Raw genomic sequence first — 19,852 nt, 5'->3', positions numbered from 1 at the left:
AATCCATATTCACTCAATTGTCCGACCCAACCCAATTATTTGGGCTGGATTTGGTGGGTTTGACCGGGTTGACCGGATTTGCTCAATCCTTGTACACCCCTAATTTGAGTTTCACAATTTATAGAGTAAATAATGAATTTCAAATTTTTAAATGATATTTGAAATTTCCTAAATTTTAAAAATATGTTATAAAATCTCTTCATTTTAAAAATTCACCAAATTCATCATTAAAATAATATAACTTAAATTACAAAAATTTGAATTACCCGATAAAATTTTATCGCCTCAAAATTTTCTTATCCAAACACAATCTTAGTACCTAAAGTTGATTTTGTATTGATTATTTTTTTGCATTAGCCCTCTGATTTTCAGAGGAAGGAGAACTTGGTAATTCAAAATTCGACCGCAATATTAGAAAAGTCTGATCAAGAATTGTTCCACCAAAAATTGAATTTGAGTTTTTCCGAACGATCCGTCGTAGGGATGCTCATGATGTCTTGGTTAAGTTTTTTTATATATATGTATATATACATAAGCAATGATCTTAAACGTTATTACAATTTTATTAATATGAAGACCCACTACATATGGAATAGTAAATTCTTCTTGCTAATACAGATAAGACTAGTGTGAATGGATGGGCATAGCACATGATATTCATAAATCTCTATGGCATGAGCAAAATCATAAAATAATACATATTCAAACTGATTAATTTATTTAAGCACATAATTAAATTTTTATATGATAGCTTCATCTTGAATTATGGAAGCAAAATCACCATTGACAAGTATCCTAGCATTGACTTCCTCTCCATGATCTATAAATAAATTTCAAATGGGTTCTCTTTTATTTATTTTTCAAATTTCAATTATGCAGGCCAAACTTCCATTGCAAACAAGGAAATAATATACTAATTATTTTTCAAAAAAAATAATATAGTAATTATTATGTCACCATCAATGACGTCCAAATTTTGATTTTTATGTATGGAACTTAGTAAAAGAGACATGGTATGAAGAGTAATATAAAACCAACTTGGCTCATTTATTTTCTAATTTAAATTATACAAACACTCTATTAAGTTGGCCATGGCAGGTATGCATCCTTTGGGACAGAGTATTCGGTCAAAGATTCATATCACACACATTCAACAATTATAATTACAATTTTCATAATATACAGTAACATTCATTGATGTATGGATGGACCAAGTCCAAAAGTGTTATATCATGTAATATATATATATATATAACATATTAACATAGGTTAAAAGCACTTTACCTTTTCTTTTTAATTCTTTGATTAAGTTGAAAGGCTTGAAAAACAGGATTGTTTATATCATATTCAATGATGCTTGATAAGATGGTTTACAATTTTTTTTAACTTAACAAATAATCTCGAGTTTGAATTCAGACGTATTAAAATTCTTGAGAAATATCAAACGAATGTTGATTTAGTTAGTAAGAAGTTGATTCAATCTTTGCAAGAATGTATGTTTAATTTCAGCTATTATAGTATAAGAACTATGTATTGATTAAAAAAAAAAATGGGAACTACCTTAATGGATAATTTCTAATTACTTATGTGAATGTTCTCTAAATCTTATGGTTTGTCTTATACGAAACTCAGAAGAAATATTTCGTTTAATTATAACATAGGGTTATCTGTAATTTTAGAAGTTTTGCAAAAATACTTAAAAGTGGGAAAAAAAATTGGTGCCATTTAGCCTGCACAAATTGTACAATTTGTGCACTGTGCACAAAAACTTTTTGAAGGACACGTGTTAGTGCACACTTTTTTATTACCGGTTATAAAAAAAATTTAACTTTTGCTATTTAAACCTACCTCTCTTGTCTGTGCAAGAAGTAATACATACCCTACTTATATTTTACCTTTTTGCCCCTTTTTTCACGTTTTTCATATTTACCTTTTTTTATAATTATTATTAATAAAATAATAATAATTATTATAATAAAATAAAAAATAAATTATTTTTATTTAATTGAGTTTAAAAATAACACTTTACACTGCCACATTGCATAATTTGATTGAGCTAATTTTAAGTGTACTAATTTATCATAACTCTAGTTAAACCACTCTTAAGTCAACTCAGACATAATATTATTTTTTATATTAATTGTCATCATTGGCGTAGAATATATGGACAAACAGTACGGTAAAAAAAAGTGGGCACGTAGAAATGTTCATAATCTAGTTAGAGCGTCTATATTTTAGTTAACCTAACATTTTTTTATTATCATCCTCATTGTATTGATACTATTATATATGATATGATGAAATGAATTGATTTAGTTTTACTTAAAAAAAATGGCCACGTAAATGAATTTGGGCTCAAAATAAAATTAGCTATTAGATCTAGGGATGGCAACGGGCGCCCATGGGTGCGGGTTTGACACTTACCAAACCCACACCCGAAATCATCACCCAAACCCAAAGGTTGTTCGGGTGGCAAAACAACACCCACGCCCACGCCTATTGGGTTCGGGTTTTTTCCACCCAAACCCAAACCCGCAGCACATTTGAAAATAATTTGCAAATTTAAGAAATTAAATTCCAACATAGACTTTGAATTAAATTACAACTAAAATTAAGGTCTTCCAAGGAAATTCAAACATAAACTTTCAAGAAATTACAACATAGACTTTCAAGAAATTAAATTACAACTAAAATTTAAGGTCTTTCAAGGAAATTGAGGGAGACTATGGGGGTAATTAGGTAATTATAAAATATTTCGGGTGGGTGTATGGGTTTCGGGTGTGGGTTTGACTGATACCAAACCCACACCCATATTATCGGGTGTCACCCGAACCCAAACCCAGTCAAATCGGGTTTCGCCCGTTGACTTGGGTTTGGATTCGGGTGGGTCTCTCGGGTTTGAGTTTTTTTGCCATCCCTAATTAGGTCGTTTATAATATTTGGTTAAAATATTTTTTCAATGTGACGGTTAAATATCACATAATTGGACTGAAAGACAAATGAGAATGATAATTTTGATAACCAGACTTCGAATATATAGACTGATTGTAATAACGAACCAATTTTTTTTTGAAGAAGCTAAATTAGCCCACCCAAATTGGCGCCAGAGAGAATCGAACCTCAGACCTCAAGAGGAGCACACTCCCAGGTCCCAAGCCAATACCAATGCACCAACCCAAAGCTTCATGATTATGTCTCTTAAGATATTGGGATTAAGGAAACCCAAAGAGTGAAGAAAACTAAATGGGGCGGTGAAGGAATTGCTATAAATAAGAGGCCATGAGCTTAAGGGAAAAAGCAATTCATTCACTCTTATAACAACACACAAAACTTCACGAGAGAGGGTGAAGGCAGAGGAGATTGAGAGCTACCAAGAAGAGCAGAGGAGTCATCTTTATCATCTTTTCATCTCTTCTAGCTATGTATTGTAAGGTTATTATGTATAACTAATTCTCTCTTTTGTTGGGATTAGGTGTAAATTACTCTATTAGTATGTGTTTATATTGATCATGGTTTTATATATGGTTTTAGTTGTCTCTCAATATTGATGTTATCTTTGTTTTCATTGTTTTAATCTTTGATTTGAATTGTTATAGACATATACATTTTGAATCTAAGAACTAGGATAATATCTATTGAACTCTAAATTCTAGACATAGATTTAGGTTTAATATTTACTTAGAGTATCGAATCTTAATGCTATTGTATTGATTGATGACCCGAGACATCGGATGTTAATAGATGCAATAGATATCTCAATGTTATCTGGACACGGAAACGTTCGACGAGCGATACGTGATAATATTGATAGATGACTAAAACCTGTGTAACTGATTAGGGGAATATGTATGAATGAGTAATTGAAATCTAATCCCAGCAATTTAATCTCTCTGTCAAATTAATCATCTTTACTACTTTCATGTATTCGCAACTTTCGTAATCAACCAATCTTTGAAATCCTTTACTTGAAATTATATTAATCGTTGAACGACATCGATATCGCATCAGTCCCTGTGGAGACGATAAAAACATACTTACTTTTGTACTTTCAACAAATCCTTACAAATATTTTTGGTGTCGATTTTTCAAAATACCAACAATATCCTTATTCCTTTTAGCAATAAAAATCTTTTATTAACAAGTTCATCATAACACATCATTTTTTAATAGCAAAAATCTTTTATTAACAAACTCACCATAACATAAGACATATCTTTTTTTGGACACAAGTTAGACACAGGCAGACTCTAGCCCGCTAGTAATAACAAAATAAATTAGAGGATTTTTTTTTTTTTGATATAAGTTAGACACATGCATGCTATAGCCCGCTAGTAATAATAAAATAAATTAGAGAAAAATGAATATGCACTCCAATTTCTTAATGTGACATGGAAAATTAAACTATTTCAACCAAATATTATAAACAATCTTATAGATGATTTTTTAAAATTTAGTTGCCCTCGTCGGCGGCGTAGAATATATGGAAAAACAGTACAATAATATATATATATTTTTTTTAGTCATATAATTATATAGCAATTTAATTGAGATTAAAAACAAACATAAACTATGGCGTCATAAAAATATTTGGGCTCAAAAAATTCTTAGCCCAACACACACACACACAAAAAAAAACAGAATTTTATGTCATTTTAATAATGGATTGGTGGGGTCGCAATTTTTTTTCCCTATCAACAATAAGTCACCAAAAAAGTAACAAGTCAAAAAGCAAAATAAATCTCAACCATTAAAATATATTTATATTATATCAATGGTCCACATTTAATTGTATAAAGTTGTGCATTCATGCACAAATTCTACAATTTGTGCATGCTAAACCCCACCAAAAAAATTCAAAAACATAATCATTAAAAAGTTTGAATGTAACAACTTTAAAAAATTTGTTTTTTTCAATATTGCCCCATGCAATCATTAGACCCCATTTTTCCCTTTGAATTGCACATGAGTGGATGGAAAGTGGTGCTATTTTCACATTTGATTAAAGTGCAAATCCAAAGGATCTTAAGTTTTGCTACTAGCTAGTAGAACACTATGTTATAAGTGGTAGCCTCCACTCAAGTGAAAATAATTCCTAGTGACCTTTGTTCCTATCTTCATGTCTCTATCCTTTAGGCCCAACCATTCTTGTTATTAACTAAAAAAAATATTATTTATCCAATTTGGGTTGGTACCATGAAAAGACTGTGTCAACCATATCATTGATACCCTTATGTTTACCCTATTGAATTGTTCAACTATCAAGAATTAAGAAAACAAATAATTACTAAGCATGAAAGGTAAGTTTCTTAATGCACTTGGATTAACCAAAACAAAATTCTTTATAGGAAGTTTCTTATCCAATTAATCAGAAGCATGATTTTAAATTGCGACTGACAGCTACAATTGTAGTCGTAATATATTTTACCCTAAATACTCTATATAGTTTACCCTAGTCGTAATCTGCAGCGATATCACAACCACAATTTTGACTATGTCGACCACATTTTACCACAATAAAAATGTCTATATTAATTGTATCTACAACCGTGACTGCAAAGATAATTTTAACCTAAAGTATATTTTACCCTAAATATCGTATGCTACATTATGAAAGAAGATTTAAAACTACCCTTGGGAAAAAACAATACAAATTGGGTACAAAAAATAACTTAGGAAATGCATATTAATCAAATATCAAATATATGTACAATGAAGACTTTTCCATAGAAAATCAAGAAGATTGCACTTGGAACATCCACAAGAAAAAGAAAATAATGAAGAAAAAAACTTGATTATTGTTATTGTTATCTTACAATGGATGCAACTGTGTGAGCCCAAAACTTAAGATTATCCTTCATATCAATCTCATTGCCAAGAGTTGGTACCCTCCAATTATTCAATTTATTCACAACTTTCTTTTGCTTTCTTAGACCCCAAGCCTCAGACAAATAAGGCCTAGAAATAACATTTTCATCAACATTGTGTTCTTTTTTGCTCAATCCCGGTATCAAAGAAATCAATGTTGAATCCATATCTTCCTCGGAGAAAACATATCCTAAATCCATGAACCCTTTTAGCTCCTTAAACTCGAGCTCCGATAAACTCCTAGTAAATTTTTTCCCTTTTCTGAGTCTCGTTCGTTGAGTATGACGACTCACCTTTTTCGCATCAGTTGATTCTTTTTCTAGTGTGAATTGTTCCACTTCTTTGCCTGAGAGAATTGGTTTCAGCTTATGTGTTGTGAGGACAGAGTTTGGTGAGAGAGAATCATAGAAAGAACCAATTTTTGAACCTAAGTTTTCGTGGCTAAAAGACCTTACATGAATTGTTGGAATTTTTAGGAGTTTTGTGTCTAGAAAAACTTGTTCTTCAACTTGGGACATTGAGGCTGTTGAATCTAGAAGTGTTGTTGAATGTAAAGTTTTATTGTTGTTGGTGAAAATTGATGTTTCAAACCAATTGATATCAAATAATTTCAAAACTTGTTCTGCTGACATTGTGATTAAATGTGAGAAGGTTGGAGAGGAGAGGATTAGTTGGTGGTTTTGTGATTAAGGGTTCATGAATAAAAGTATTTATGTTGGGGTAGCATTTACATCATGAATATGTTTTTTAATGAATAATAATTAGTGGGTAACCCATATGCCTGGACTAGGATTTACTATTGTTGCTTTTCCCACCATTTTCAATCTCAACCATTAAATTTAGATCAGACGGATCAAATTAAATATAAGTTAAATGATCTTATCCGTAGATTCAAATCGGACGGTTCACAACTGTAACTGTGTCACGCAGTTACAACAACAAATCCATTTCCCATATGCCTTGGAAGGGCTATTAACGTTTTACCGCCAAATCTATGATATCCCTCAACTTATTTTCCATTTAAAGATTAGTGAGACTCATTAAAAGTGGGTCCAACTAATTTGTAGACCCCACTAATATTCATTTGTGTCTATCCCTCTCTAAATGGAGAATAAATTGAGGAATAACAAACGGAGGAAACCCAAACTCCATAAATTGACACTTCTAGTTAGAACTGTTTTTCTTTGAAATCACATAGATGAAAAACAAAATCATATAAAGAAAGTAATTAACAAAAGATAAAGATATGTTTAGAATTTATTTATTAATCAAAACTAAATTATTTCTTTATGAGACAAGATTATTTATTAATTAAAATTAAGTCATTTATTGATCTGTGAAAAATAATCTTAATTAGGATACAAGTTTGTATTTTTCGTTATCTTGATATGAAGTTTTCACTGTCGTTTAGCAGTGACTAATTTCTGTCAAAAAATTTGTGTAGCACATGAAATATATTCTTCACTCTTGACCGAATATTTGTCATATAAACACGAAGTTATATATATCAAACCGCTTACCACTTGTTAGTTAGTATTGATTATTTTAAGAGTGTACTTGGATTGGGGAATTATTTTGAGGTAATATAATTATTTTTGGATGGAATACTAATTTTTCCTTGTAACTTTTAATAAAAAAAATGTACCTCAAAATATTTCTTCATCCAAACACAATCTAAATATATTTTATTTTTTTGGCTTTCACCACCAGTTTAATCTGATTTGAGGGTCAGTTCTGAAATCAAGTGATTTCAGCCCCTTCCTTATCGCAGTTGCGAAGATCAAATCGTGGTTCTCCCTACAAAATTCAACGTCAATCACCACTAAATCAATTAACGATTAGTAACACAGTCTAAATATTTGCTATTAAAGTAACCATAAAAAAATATTAATCACATGTTCTCTTTATTAATTATCCTTTTCATATACTAATATGCACGTGATAGAAAAATATTAAGAGTAAATTTACATAATCGCAAATTCGTAATTATTGTCGAATCTTTTGCTTTGTGAAAGGCCTAGCCAACACGTGAACTTTGTGGATGAACGCACTAAATTATTGCATAAAGCCATAAACATATTTTCCTCCATTCAAACTTACCAACTCTTTGTGGTACAAGAAAAAACATAATCAATATCATTAATATAATTTTTGTGGTAATTTTTAAATATATTTGTAGAAAATTGTAGAAAAACTAATCAATCTCACTAATATTATAAAGAGAAAATATTTTAAATGAGATGTATAAATGTCCAGCAAATACATCTAATAAAGTTGTAAGATTAATACAACCACTATTTCAGTATTTTGTGTAGATTCCTCTTTAAATGTGATTTTTTTAGTTTAGTCGCTAAAAATTCTTTTTTTTAATCATCAGTATCTGATTAACTAAACCGTCTAATCTGATTTAGAGGTCAGTTCTGGAATCAGGTGATTTTTCAGTCTCCTCCCGATCCCAATTGCAGAGATCGAATCATATGCTTCTACCAAATTCAGCGTCAATCATCATTGAATTAACGATTGATTGCTAAAATATCATTTTAAATGTATAACAAAGTGGTGATATATACATGATATAACAATTTGATGTTCAAGTTAATATAATGTAGTTTGAAATAGATAAAAGGAAGCATTGCATATTGTGCTACACATTTTTCCTCATTTTATCTTTTGAGGAAGTCTGGATCACTTTTGGCTCATTTCTAACTTCTTTGTGCAAGTCATTTCAAACAGAATTAGGTGGACTTCAGAATTATATCAATTTTTATCAATTTTAATAATTTAGAATAATTATTTTTCTTATTTAATTTCTGCCAACTACCCTGTCTAAGGAAAAAGGACAAATACATTCTTACTTAAGCAAATCACTATTTTAATCCCAATCACAAGTCCTCTTAAAAAACTCCAAATCTCAAGCAACTAAAACCATTCATGTTAGTACTTTTTCTATAAGAAATGTCAGACCTAGTATTACAATAATGGAGTACGTACTATAGCTAGTCGTATTTACTATATATATATCACAAGTTTGATTCATTAATTAGAGTGAATAGTAAATAAATAAAAAAAGCCAAGACTTTGATATTTTAATTAAATTAATTATGCATATGTATATATTATGCATACGCATTATTATTATATTATTATTGAGTACGTAAGGAAAATTATGTATGATCTTGTACAACTAGCTGGCACAGTTATAAGATAAGATTGCAACTGTATATATTAAACTAATTAAATAAATATATAAAACTTATAGACTAATTAACTAAAGGACATACATACAATAATGGATTGAAGTTCAAGCAAAGGAAACAATCAGAACAAATTTAGTTTTTTAAACAAATATTAGATCGAGTGGAAAGGAATCACATATATAGTAAAAATGAAATTTCAATTATGTTGCCGACAAAAATTAACACCTATTTTTATTTTTGGTGTGAACTCTCTAATCACATAGTTTGCACTTGATTACGAGATTTGTCTCAATATTAATCGTTTGAACTCGATCATTTGGTCAAATCACCACATATTATTTGCAGTAATAAAAGTGAAAATTCATTTTAGTCTTTCAGTCTCTAACAGAAATAAAATTCAAGTTAATCTATAACATTTTCATACTAAGAATAAATTAGGCCCTCTGTTATAACGAACTATGGACTAATTTGTTATCAGTATAAAAATTTCAATAATGAATTTGAAAGATTAAAATACATCTATAATCTTAAAATAAAAAGAAGAACAAACGAGTTTGTGATGAAAATGGAAAGGAACAAAGAAACTAAAGTGTTTATCATTGATTTTGTAAAAAAAAAGTGTATCATACTATCATTGATTGAGTGTTTGAGTCTATAGATTCAAACTTTAATTTTGAACCACGCTCAATAACACAAACAAATCAACTACTATTACTATATACCACACTCCAATTGAGTGTATGTATAAGAGCTCAAGGAGCTTGCTTCAACCATAAAGTTTTTCTTAGTCTTAAAACTTTTTTTTTTTGAAACACTTTAATTAGTCTTAAAAGTCTTAAAACTTTTCTTTCATTGTCTTTGGATCTTTCTATTTATTATCCTTTTCTGAGCTACATTGGGGTTTTAACTACGGAAATAGTGAATCTTCGTGTAGAATGTCCCACAAATTTTCAGTATTTATCTATCTTAATATACGTATCATTTTTTGATCTCGGATTGTTTAGCTTGAAAAAGCAATCATCATTTGTTGCTTGCTGCAAGAAGTAGTGTGTACATGAGCCGTTTTCATGTTGACAGTCGTTTCATTCGCCTTAAATTTTTAGAACTTTTATTTTGTCTTTTAGGATTAAAAGGAAGTTTGTCATTGTCCTATGCATTTTTGTATGGACTCACTAGGTTAGGTCTATGTCCCCCCAATTTTTGTATATATAATAATAATAATAATAATAATAATAATAATAATAATAATAATAATAATATAATAAGGAGATATAGACAAGAAAGGGAGTGATGACTGCATTGTCTTCTGATGTCTAGATATTCTTGAAATGCTCTAAAAATCATAAATTTCACCATTGATAAATTGAAAATAGTATATGATCTAATAAAGAGGGCTTGATTAGAAATATATGGATGACATTTCCACGACCAATATACTACATTCTAAAATCTTCATGACATGTTTTAATACAAATATAATATTGTTTATTCTATGCACTACTCAAATAATATTCTAAAAAAAATATCATTATTTAACAAGTGATAGTTATTACTTCCTGTCCCAAAATAATTGTCACATTTTACTACTGCACATTTGCTGATACACAATTTTGATCATTATCTTTAGTTGTGTATTATTAAATTTTGAAAAAAAATATGATATTTTGATAGTACTCATTGAGACAAATCTAACAAGATCTCATATGCTAACATTTATCTCTATACATTAATAAAAAAAATATTGTCAAAGTAGTTTGTATGAATGGTGCACACAGTCAAATTATGACAATAATTTTGAGACGGAGGAAATATATAAATTATTTATGTATTTTGGCGTAAACCATATATTCTTTGCGTGAAAATATAGAGACCAATCCCTTAAATTTTGTGAGAACCAAATAAATGATAAATTTTCCCTAAAAGTTTTAACGTATGGCTGCATACCCAAATAAAAGTGCATCATATTTAACATGTGTTGTTGATATTTAAAAAATTTCAACTCAATGCATTGGTGAGAGCCTGAGAGGGATGTGTCACACCAATGTCATATTTGGATAACTGACTCACGTGACAATATTGGGGGGTCTCAAACCCTTCAATTTCAAATTTCAATATTGTGGAAGCAAATTGGTGGAAATAATTTGTTTGGAATTAAATGTTATCAATTAATTTTTTTTTTTTTGAAGACTGTTATGAATTAATGTTGAAAGTGTAAAATTAAGTGAGTGGTCAACAAAACGGTGGATGAGTTAAATTAAGCTACGGAAAGTTTGATTTTGCAGAAAGGAAAATGCTAAACATTACTCCCGTAGCACTAGTTAAAGATACAAATATAAAATTTTTATCTCGTAAATTGTGTATTCAATGTTTTAATGATGTGAAAAGTTATTCTCTCTCATTAATAACTTTATTATTTGTTTCTTTTTTTAGTATATTTAACTAATGCCCCAGGGACACTGTTTAGCATGACCATTGCATAAATCATGAGTAAATGGAAAAAAGGAATGTGATGCTAATTAAAACAAAACATGTGTGTGCTGCATGAGAAGAAGTTTGCTAAGAACAGTTTGCTAAGAACACCTCCATGCCCCACTTGGTTCTTTAATGGGTTCCATTTGATTTTTTTTTTCCTCACACTTCTTAATTATTTAAACAATTCAATTACGTTTTATAAATATTCATACAACTTATCAAATATTTTAAAATAAATTCTACTAGATCCGACAATATTTTTCACATTTATATTTTGAAATTCAAAGCAAGCTTTTGAAACCAAACCATGGCACATAAGAGGCACCGTTGTGTAGAGAAACGCACATAAGTTTGCGAACAATGTAAAAAGTTTATTATCGGTTGAGTTATGACACAGCGAATATGAATATTGTGAGATATCGACTAATAATGACAAATGAGCTATAACAAGAGTGTGTAATTAAGTGAGATAAACGAGTAAGAGGCTATTTAATTTGGAGAGTAATTAATATTAGACTCGTTTTAAGTGGAGTAAATTTCAATTTAGTTGAATGAGAAGGGAATAAATTAAAATTGACAATCATGTTTTCTTCAAAAGAAATTAAGGAAACTGTTTAAGTTGTGATAATAATAAGAATCTCGAGTCTGACACTTTCAGGGTTCTTTCTCTAATTACCTGAGGCCTAATTACCTGAGGCGTAGTCAGCCTAAGGTGAGACAACTACTATAACACTTGATTTGATCAACCTCTAGTCCATTGATTATGGTGGCATCGTCCTCATACACAAATTTGGTTGAACTCTTTGGTCGGGTACTAGGCATTTAACACGTACAACCTCGAGCGTCGAGTCTAAAAAGACGAAGGCTCTCTAACGGACCAAATGCCCTAAAAAATTTCTAATATAGATATTATGAGAATCTTAGGTAGCAATTTTATTATTTTTTTGCAAATAATCAAAATAAACATTCATATGTCCAGACATAATTGATGCAATCAGAATAATCTTAGGTAGCAAGTACATCACATAATAGTAGGATTTCAAATTCTAAAGTTACTACCAATGTTTTAAAAACCGAACCGGACCGGCCGGTCCGACCGGTTCGACCACGAACCGGTGCCCTCGGCGGTCCGGACGACTAGCAAGAACCGCTAGTCAGTGGAACCGGTCAAAAACCGGTGTGAACCGGTATGAACCGGTGTGAACCGGTGAACCGGAAAAACCGGCCGATTTTTCTCTCACTTAAAAAAAAAAAAAAACTGATTTTTTAATTAAAAAAAACGATGGATTGAAATTGAAAGGTTAAAAAATCAAAAATCTTTCTTTTCCAACCATAGACTCAAACACGTGAAAAAATTATATGAACGGTTCAATATAAACGGTTCAATAACGGTTGAACCGATCCGACCGGTTGACCCTTAAACCAGTTATCACAACGGTTCGACCTCCGGTCCGGTTCTTAAAACATTGGTTACTACTTAAAAAAATTTACCTAACCATTACGTCTAATTTTGATAATAAATTTTACATTATATATAAAAATGAGCAATCAGAGTGGGAAAAAGAAAACCATGAGAAAGACGGATCTTTTGTTTAAATCACTTTAAATAAAAGTATGATTTGTTTTTCTACATAGAGTACAAAAAGTCAAAAAGTGCTTTTTGCCTTAAAAAATTAATGAATATATAAATAAATAATAGATTAAAATTCTAAAATAAAAAAGATGAAAATTATTCACATGGTCATTCTTTTTTGGTCTGCATAATTGACGTACATGGTTTTCTTTAAGCTAAAATGTGTTCTCTTTTTTAGTGAATTGCTAAAATAAAACGTGCTTTTACTTTTGGAATGCTTCATTTTCATTATTTGTACGTCATGCGTAAATATATATATAGAAAAGATTTTCTGCCTAGAGCTAGTTGATTATAGTCTTGTTGAGGAAAAGCAATTATAAATTTCAATAAACTTTTTATTTTAATAAGATATTATCAGGCTCACATTTACAGAATTCATCCAACCGAGCTGCACTACAATGGGCGTTAAAATTCTCTCTCAAAAGATTTAACGTTGTTACATTTTTAGAACTCAATTTAAACATAAAGTCTTTGATTAAATTAAAAGAGATTGACACTAAATATCTTATCCAAACATTTTTTAATATAAAATCAAATAAGCTTTGCATATTACATAATTTGTCATCATTATAAACACCATTTCTAATTTTGTATTGTCGTTTCGGATTGTTTTCTCAATTTAGATACCCCGCCACCAAAAACAACCTACATATTATGTACGCAATTATTTGAAAAAAGACAATAGATAATGACAATCACATTATTATTTTACAAAAAAAATACTCTCTTCGGTCCTTAATATTCATTGTAAATCCAATGTATCTAGTCAATAACATGGACTACATACATTAGATTCTCCATGAATCTAAAAAGTCAAATTTCTCTTATATTAAGGACCAGAGGGAGTAAAGCACATCACATTAGTTTTTTATCTTTCTTCAAAGAGTTTGTTATAGCTGTAAAACTTATTTACACCAAGTTGAGGTGAGAATAGGTCAGGTCGGCCTACAGGAGTCTATGCCCTAATCTATATAGGCTCAGGCAGACCAACTTATTTCTTTAAATAGAGTAGGTCCATGTTTTTTATAAGCTTATTTAGTTAAATAGGTCATACTGCAAGTCCATTAAAATAGTCTTTTAGCCTACTAGGCCGATCTATTTAAGTTAATATGAATAATATTTTTACTACTATTATTATTTATATATTAAAATTTATACTTGGTTAAGTTTTACATTTATTAACTTTTTCAGTAGTTTAAGTTTATTAATCTACATTCGCTTTTCACATAAATAAATGTATTATTATAAACTTGAATTGAAATATGATGACATATATGGTCAAATTTTCTAAAATATCATGTTAAATATCAAAAGGACGTTAGTTTATTAGTTCATGAATATATTTAAATATAAATATAATTATTTATTTAAATATGTTCATGTGAAATAAGTTTTTAAATAGTCTAACAGACCACATTAGGTTTTCAAAAGGTCAGACTTAGGCCTAAAAGATATATAAGCCTATGAGATAGGCCCAGGCCAAACTCAGGCTTTGATTTTTTGACAGGTCAGGCTCAGGCTTGACAAAGCCTAGCTCAGCCTACCATATTTCTAACTCTAATAAATAAGTAGAAAATTACATATCCGAGTCTACCACTAGTTAATCAAATATTCTTTCACCTTCCTACCATCTTATTTATACTTATGAGATATGTATATAATAGCTTTGTTATATAAATTGTTCTGTCTGGGCCTAATGCCCAATCTTGAGGAACCCATTTGTCCGTACGTCAAGCTCGGCCCATTACAATACAGGTCCAAGGTCATGCTCTCCTATCCAAAGGTAATGGAAGTTAGCCTTTTGTAATGGTCAACATTAGAATGATTGACATTTTTATTGTCAATCACGGTTTCTCAACATTTAATCTGACAACCATTAATGCCGACTATCGAGGACGTCCTCATATTTATGGTCGTGGCTCTATGCTAGGGACTACATAAACCTTTCTGATGTAAAAGGCTTAGGAAATTTTTACCCATTCTCTAAAACTTTCACTTTGCACAAATACTAACTTGAGCGTCGAAGTATCTGCAGGTACAACACCAACCCCTCTCCCCTTCACCTACCATCGTATTGAAGAGGAACACTATTGCCACGTCAATTCTAATTACATAAAATCATAAATATATGTAGATTTCTATTAACCATAACCATACAAAGATCTACAGTAATCTGCAACACATAGTTTACGCCGAAAGCAATCATAACTATTGATTTGAAATTAATTTTAATCATGATTTAAATCGGATGGCCAAAATACATTAATTATGTGGGACATATACTTGCATCTAATCCTAATGATGCATTACACATTAGATTATTTTATATACATTGGGCTCAATTGTTAATAGAGTCATGACATAACAACCAATGAATGAATAGAAGCTTATATGTTTATCATGAACCTTACTCCATCAAATAAAAGCCTTACATTAATGTAATGTTTATTAAATTGATGTATTTGCTCGCACGTCCACAATAAACTAGTTACATTGACAATCTGTCACCATGGCGGCTCATATTAAACACCAATCTCAATTCTCTCTTCTCTCTCAATCTCACCTTCCTAATTCCCTCACCACCACCACCACCACCGTTCTCTTCTTTTTCCGGCAAGCCCAATATTCTTATCACCATTTCCTACACTAGTTAACAACACCAAAAAAAAATCAAATTATTTTCTATAACCAATCATGTACAAACGTAGATTCAACACCAAACCAGTGTATGTCGCTGACCCAGATGAGCATGAGCTCGAGCTTGAGCCTAAACTCGAGCTCATCTCAGAAGCCGGGCCAGCTTCTCCTTCTTCTTGTGAAGACACAAAAATTGAAGAACCATCACCCAAGAAAAGGTTTTATACTTTTTCCTTTTATTTTTCAAATTTTTTTTATTTTTGGGTTTGTGAATTTGGAAGTTAAAGTAGTTAACCGTTGATGTTCTAGGAGGGAGATGAAGAAAAGAGTAGTTACTATACCGATCGGTGACGTGGAAGGATCTAAGAGCAAAGGAGAGACATTTCCACCGTCGGATTCATGGGCTTGGAGAAAGTACGGTCAAAAGCCCATTAAAGGCTCCCCATATCCAAGGTACTATATATTCTAATTATTTCTACCTCATAAATTGTTCATAATTTTTATCTTAATTAATTGATTTTCATAATTGTTATTTTTAAGTTGGATAATTGAGTCTTAGTCAAAAAAAAAAAAAGTTAGATAATTGAGTCATGTGTTAGCTTAAGTTTATGGCAATATATGGAAATTTAATTGTAGTGAAGAATGTTAAATATATAGTGTTTTGGAATATGAATTAAATTTAGAATTTTAATGTTTCATCATGTATTATGCTTGAATTGGAAGTGCATGGAGGAATTGTGTGAAGGATAGTGGTTGTTGCCACCTTTAAGCGTAGAAAAGCTGGTTATGGGCGGCTGTGCTAAAATGCGCATTATAGATTATGGATTGTTGTGGTGGTAGTTAGGAACTTTGATTATTGTGATGGCTCACGCGGGCTTTAAATCGCGTTGGTGTCACGCATTGATAATAATTAAGAGAATATAAATTTCTTGAACCCCAAGCTGTCATTTTCTAAGTTTGATTTATTTAAATTTCTCAAAGAAACCATTTTTGTTGTTGTGGTTAAAGTTTATTATTTAGGGAAATGTCAGTGTTTCGGAGTACTAATTAAACATACTAATATTTTATCTTAAAATTTGTGCGTCAGTATGTTAAAGATGTAAAAAGTCTTTTTTTTATATCAATAATTTTATCTTTTTTTTTTTTTTTGATATGCTTAACTAGTATCTTGGAATACTGTTTAGCATGACCTTTTATGTTATCGTCTAGAAGAATATACCGGTCTCTTTTTCGGTGTTGGACATCGAACTGACCTATCAAAAAACAGGCGCATCTAGAAGAATATAGTTGATAGGTATTAGGGTCGTTATTAAAGGGATTGAAGTTTAAATTTTTATTTCTTCACACTTATATTGCTAGTTTAGTTATTATACTTTTGATTTAGTTTAAGGAAAATGCTAAACAGTGTCCTCGGGGCACTAGTTAAGCATGTTAAAATAGAAATTTTGTCTCGAAATGCGTGCATTCAATGCCTCAAAAGTATAAAAAGTTGTCTTTTCAATATAAATTTTATTTTTTATTTCCTTTTTAGGTAAACTTAACAAGTGTCCCGGGGGCACGGTTTAGCATGACCCTTAGTTTAATTATTAGCTCCTTCTAAGACGGATTATTCAGTAGAACCTGAGTTCGATTTCTGATTGAAATAATTTTTTGTCAGATTTTTTTAACCTCACGACCAAACTTTAGACTATCGAGACCCATGTAGGACCAAGCTCCTACCACTATACCAAAAACAGTTGTCGTTAGTGAAAACATAACTTAAGGAGTTGCGCCTAAGCTTCATGGTTGAGATGTTAAGTCCAACGAATCCTAAGGGTGACGCTGGATTAATTCCAACAATCTTCCCTAGTATCAGTTGGGGAATTCAAATTTATGAGCTTGCTTTGATACCATTTATAGGACCAAGTACCTACCACTACACCAAAAACAATTGTTGTTAGTGAAAGCGCAACTTAAAATACTTATAGTATAGAGTTCTTTAAGAGAATTGCACCTAAACGTCATGAGTTGGAATGTTAAACTCGTTGAATCCTAAAGGTGACGCTAAATTAATTCCAACATCCCATTCTTCAGAGAATCAAAGGGCTACATAAAAAAAATAAAAAATACACTACATACTAGTGTAATTGAAAGTAATAGTTTTAGTTAGATGGATTATTTAAATCTGTTGTTGTTTGTTGACGCAAAATCTGTTGTTAGATAAAGTTAATCAGGTATATCTTTAGGCACCTATATTTAGTACAAAATGTGATTAAGATTAGTCTCTTCTCATTAAATTGTTTTGCTTTTTAAGAGAAAACAACATAGAAAAATAATATGTGAAGGATTAGGACAATTGATACCAGATGTTAATATTGCATGGAACTTATAATTTTGGATGTAAAAATATCCTCTTTAAAATATTCAACAAATATCTATGATTATACTGTAATTGACAAACACGCGCTTAAGATGTAACATATGATCCACAAAAGTGTCATTTTCCTTTGTTATTTTGGATCATTATCCCAATCAACATCACATTCACACAAAGTATTTCTTAAACATTTTCTAATCCAATCTTTTTCTTCATAATACTACAAATTTTCATTTCTTAATCATTAATTAATTAATTAACTTGAATCTGAAAATTGCAGGGGTTATTACCGATGTAGCAGTTCAAAAGGATGCCCCGCTAGAAAACAAGTTGAACGAAGCCGTGTGGACCCCACCAACCTCCTCGTAACTTACGCCTACGATCACAACCACTCCCTCCCTCTCCCCAAATCTCACTCCTCTTCCTCCGCCGTAACCGCCACCGTAACAACCACCGTCGACTCTCCCGGCGATGACTCTTCCGCCGAATGCACCGCCGCTACTCCTCCTCAGCCAGAGAATCCAACTGTTTTCGCCGCCCATCCTGACTTCGACTTCGCCGGCGAACACCACGCCGTGTTTGGATGGTTCGACGACGTGGCTTCCACCGGCGTTCTTGTAAGTCCGATCTGCGGCGGAGTGGAGGACGTGACGCTGACGATCAGGGAAGAAGATGAATCGCTTTTCGCCGATCTCGGTGAGTTGCCGGAATGTTCAACGGTTTTCCGAAAGAGGAATATTCCGAGTGCCATTCAGTGTAGTGGCATCACAGGATAATGTTGTGGACCCTTTTTGTATTGTGATTATATTATTATAATATAATATTCAGGGGATGAAAATCGTGCGGTATTAAAGAAATTTGAATTATTAGAAAGAAAGAATTAAATATGTTTATTTTACAGATCATGGATATTTTTTTAATAATCTTGCTTTTTGTACATTTGAATAAATAATTGATTATTAGCAGCTACATTTCTGTATTATTGATTTTTCTTGTTTTGTACATTAATACATTTGAATCTTTCACATGCATTGCATTAATTCAAAGTGTACTGTTACTGGTTTGAGATTCCTTCAGCAATAAACAATGATCTAGTAATAGAATTTCAATTTAATAGGGATGTTGCATTATTTTTTTACGATGAAGATTAAATCATTTTATTCAAAATAAGTTGGGAATACAATGTGATCGATGATAAAAATAGTGGGAATTTGTAACAAATGCCGCTTCGTTGAAGAAGGATGAGCTACATTATTTTTTATTTCGATAGAAGGAATGATAAGTAATTAGAAACTCCGATCATGGTATTTGATCTAACAATTTTGAAATTTCTATCAGTTAAACTAAGATTTGTGAATGAGCTACATCATTTGCTAACCGTTAACAAAACTAACAACATAGTTAAGAGGTTCATAGAGACAATTAATAATTTTGTGCAAAATAAAACATTTTTGGCTCTCTTATCATTAGAGAGCTTTAAGAAGATATTTTGTTTCACCTTTAAAAGTTGATAAGCAATAAAGGATCCACCCAGCTATTGACTGAACAATTCCCGGCTATAGAAATTTCTATGACATGAATTTCTTGTAAATTTCTGAGCCAAATCTAACAATTTCGAAATTTTGAAAGTTCTATGACATCATGGATAGAAAATTCATCAACTCTTGGGATAGATGTCACAACAATGTGGAT

General features: G+C 31.0%; 2 protein-coding genes across 2 annotated transcripts; one reads left to right on the top strand and one right to left on the bottom strand.

Annotated features, from left to right (window-relative positions):
- Positions 1-5,614: 5,614 nt before the first annotated feature.
- LOC123898235 lies at positions 5,615-6,562 on the bottom strand. The gene has a single exon (XM_045949138.1). It carries the CDS (start codon positions 6,495-6,497, stop codon positions 5,805-5,807), a length of 693 nt encoding a protein of 230 aa, XP_045805094.1. The 5' UTR covers positions 6,498-6,562; the 3' UTR covers positions 5,615-5,804.
- An 8,915-nt stretch (positions 6,563-15,477) lies between these two features.
- Positions 15,478-19,162, top strand: LOC123896737 (probable WRKY transcription factor 69). The gene is made up of 3 exons (XM_045947097.1): positions 15,478-16,022; positions 16,114-16,257; positions 18,441-19,162. The coding sequence occupies exons 1-3, from the start codon at positions 15,862-15,864 to the stop codon at positions 18,934-18,936; spliced, it is 801 nt and encodes a 266-aa protein (XP_045803053.1). The 5' UTR covers positions 15,478-15,861; the 3' UTR covers positions 18,937-19,162.
- Positions 19,163-19,852: the final 690 nt, after the last annotated feature.

Source organism: Trifolium pratense, linkage group LG7 (assembly GCF_020283565.1).
Source record: "Trifolium pratense cultivar HEN17-A07 linkage group LG7, ARS_RC_1.1, whole genome shotgun sequence".
Taxonomy (NCBI): Eukaryota; Viridiplantae; Streptophyta; class Magnoliopsida; order Fabales; family Fabaceae; genus Trifolium; species Trifolium pratense.
This window is presented reverse-complemented; position numbering and strand designations above follow the sequence as displayed.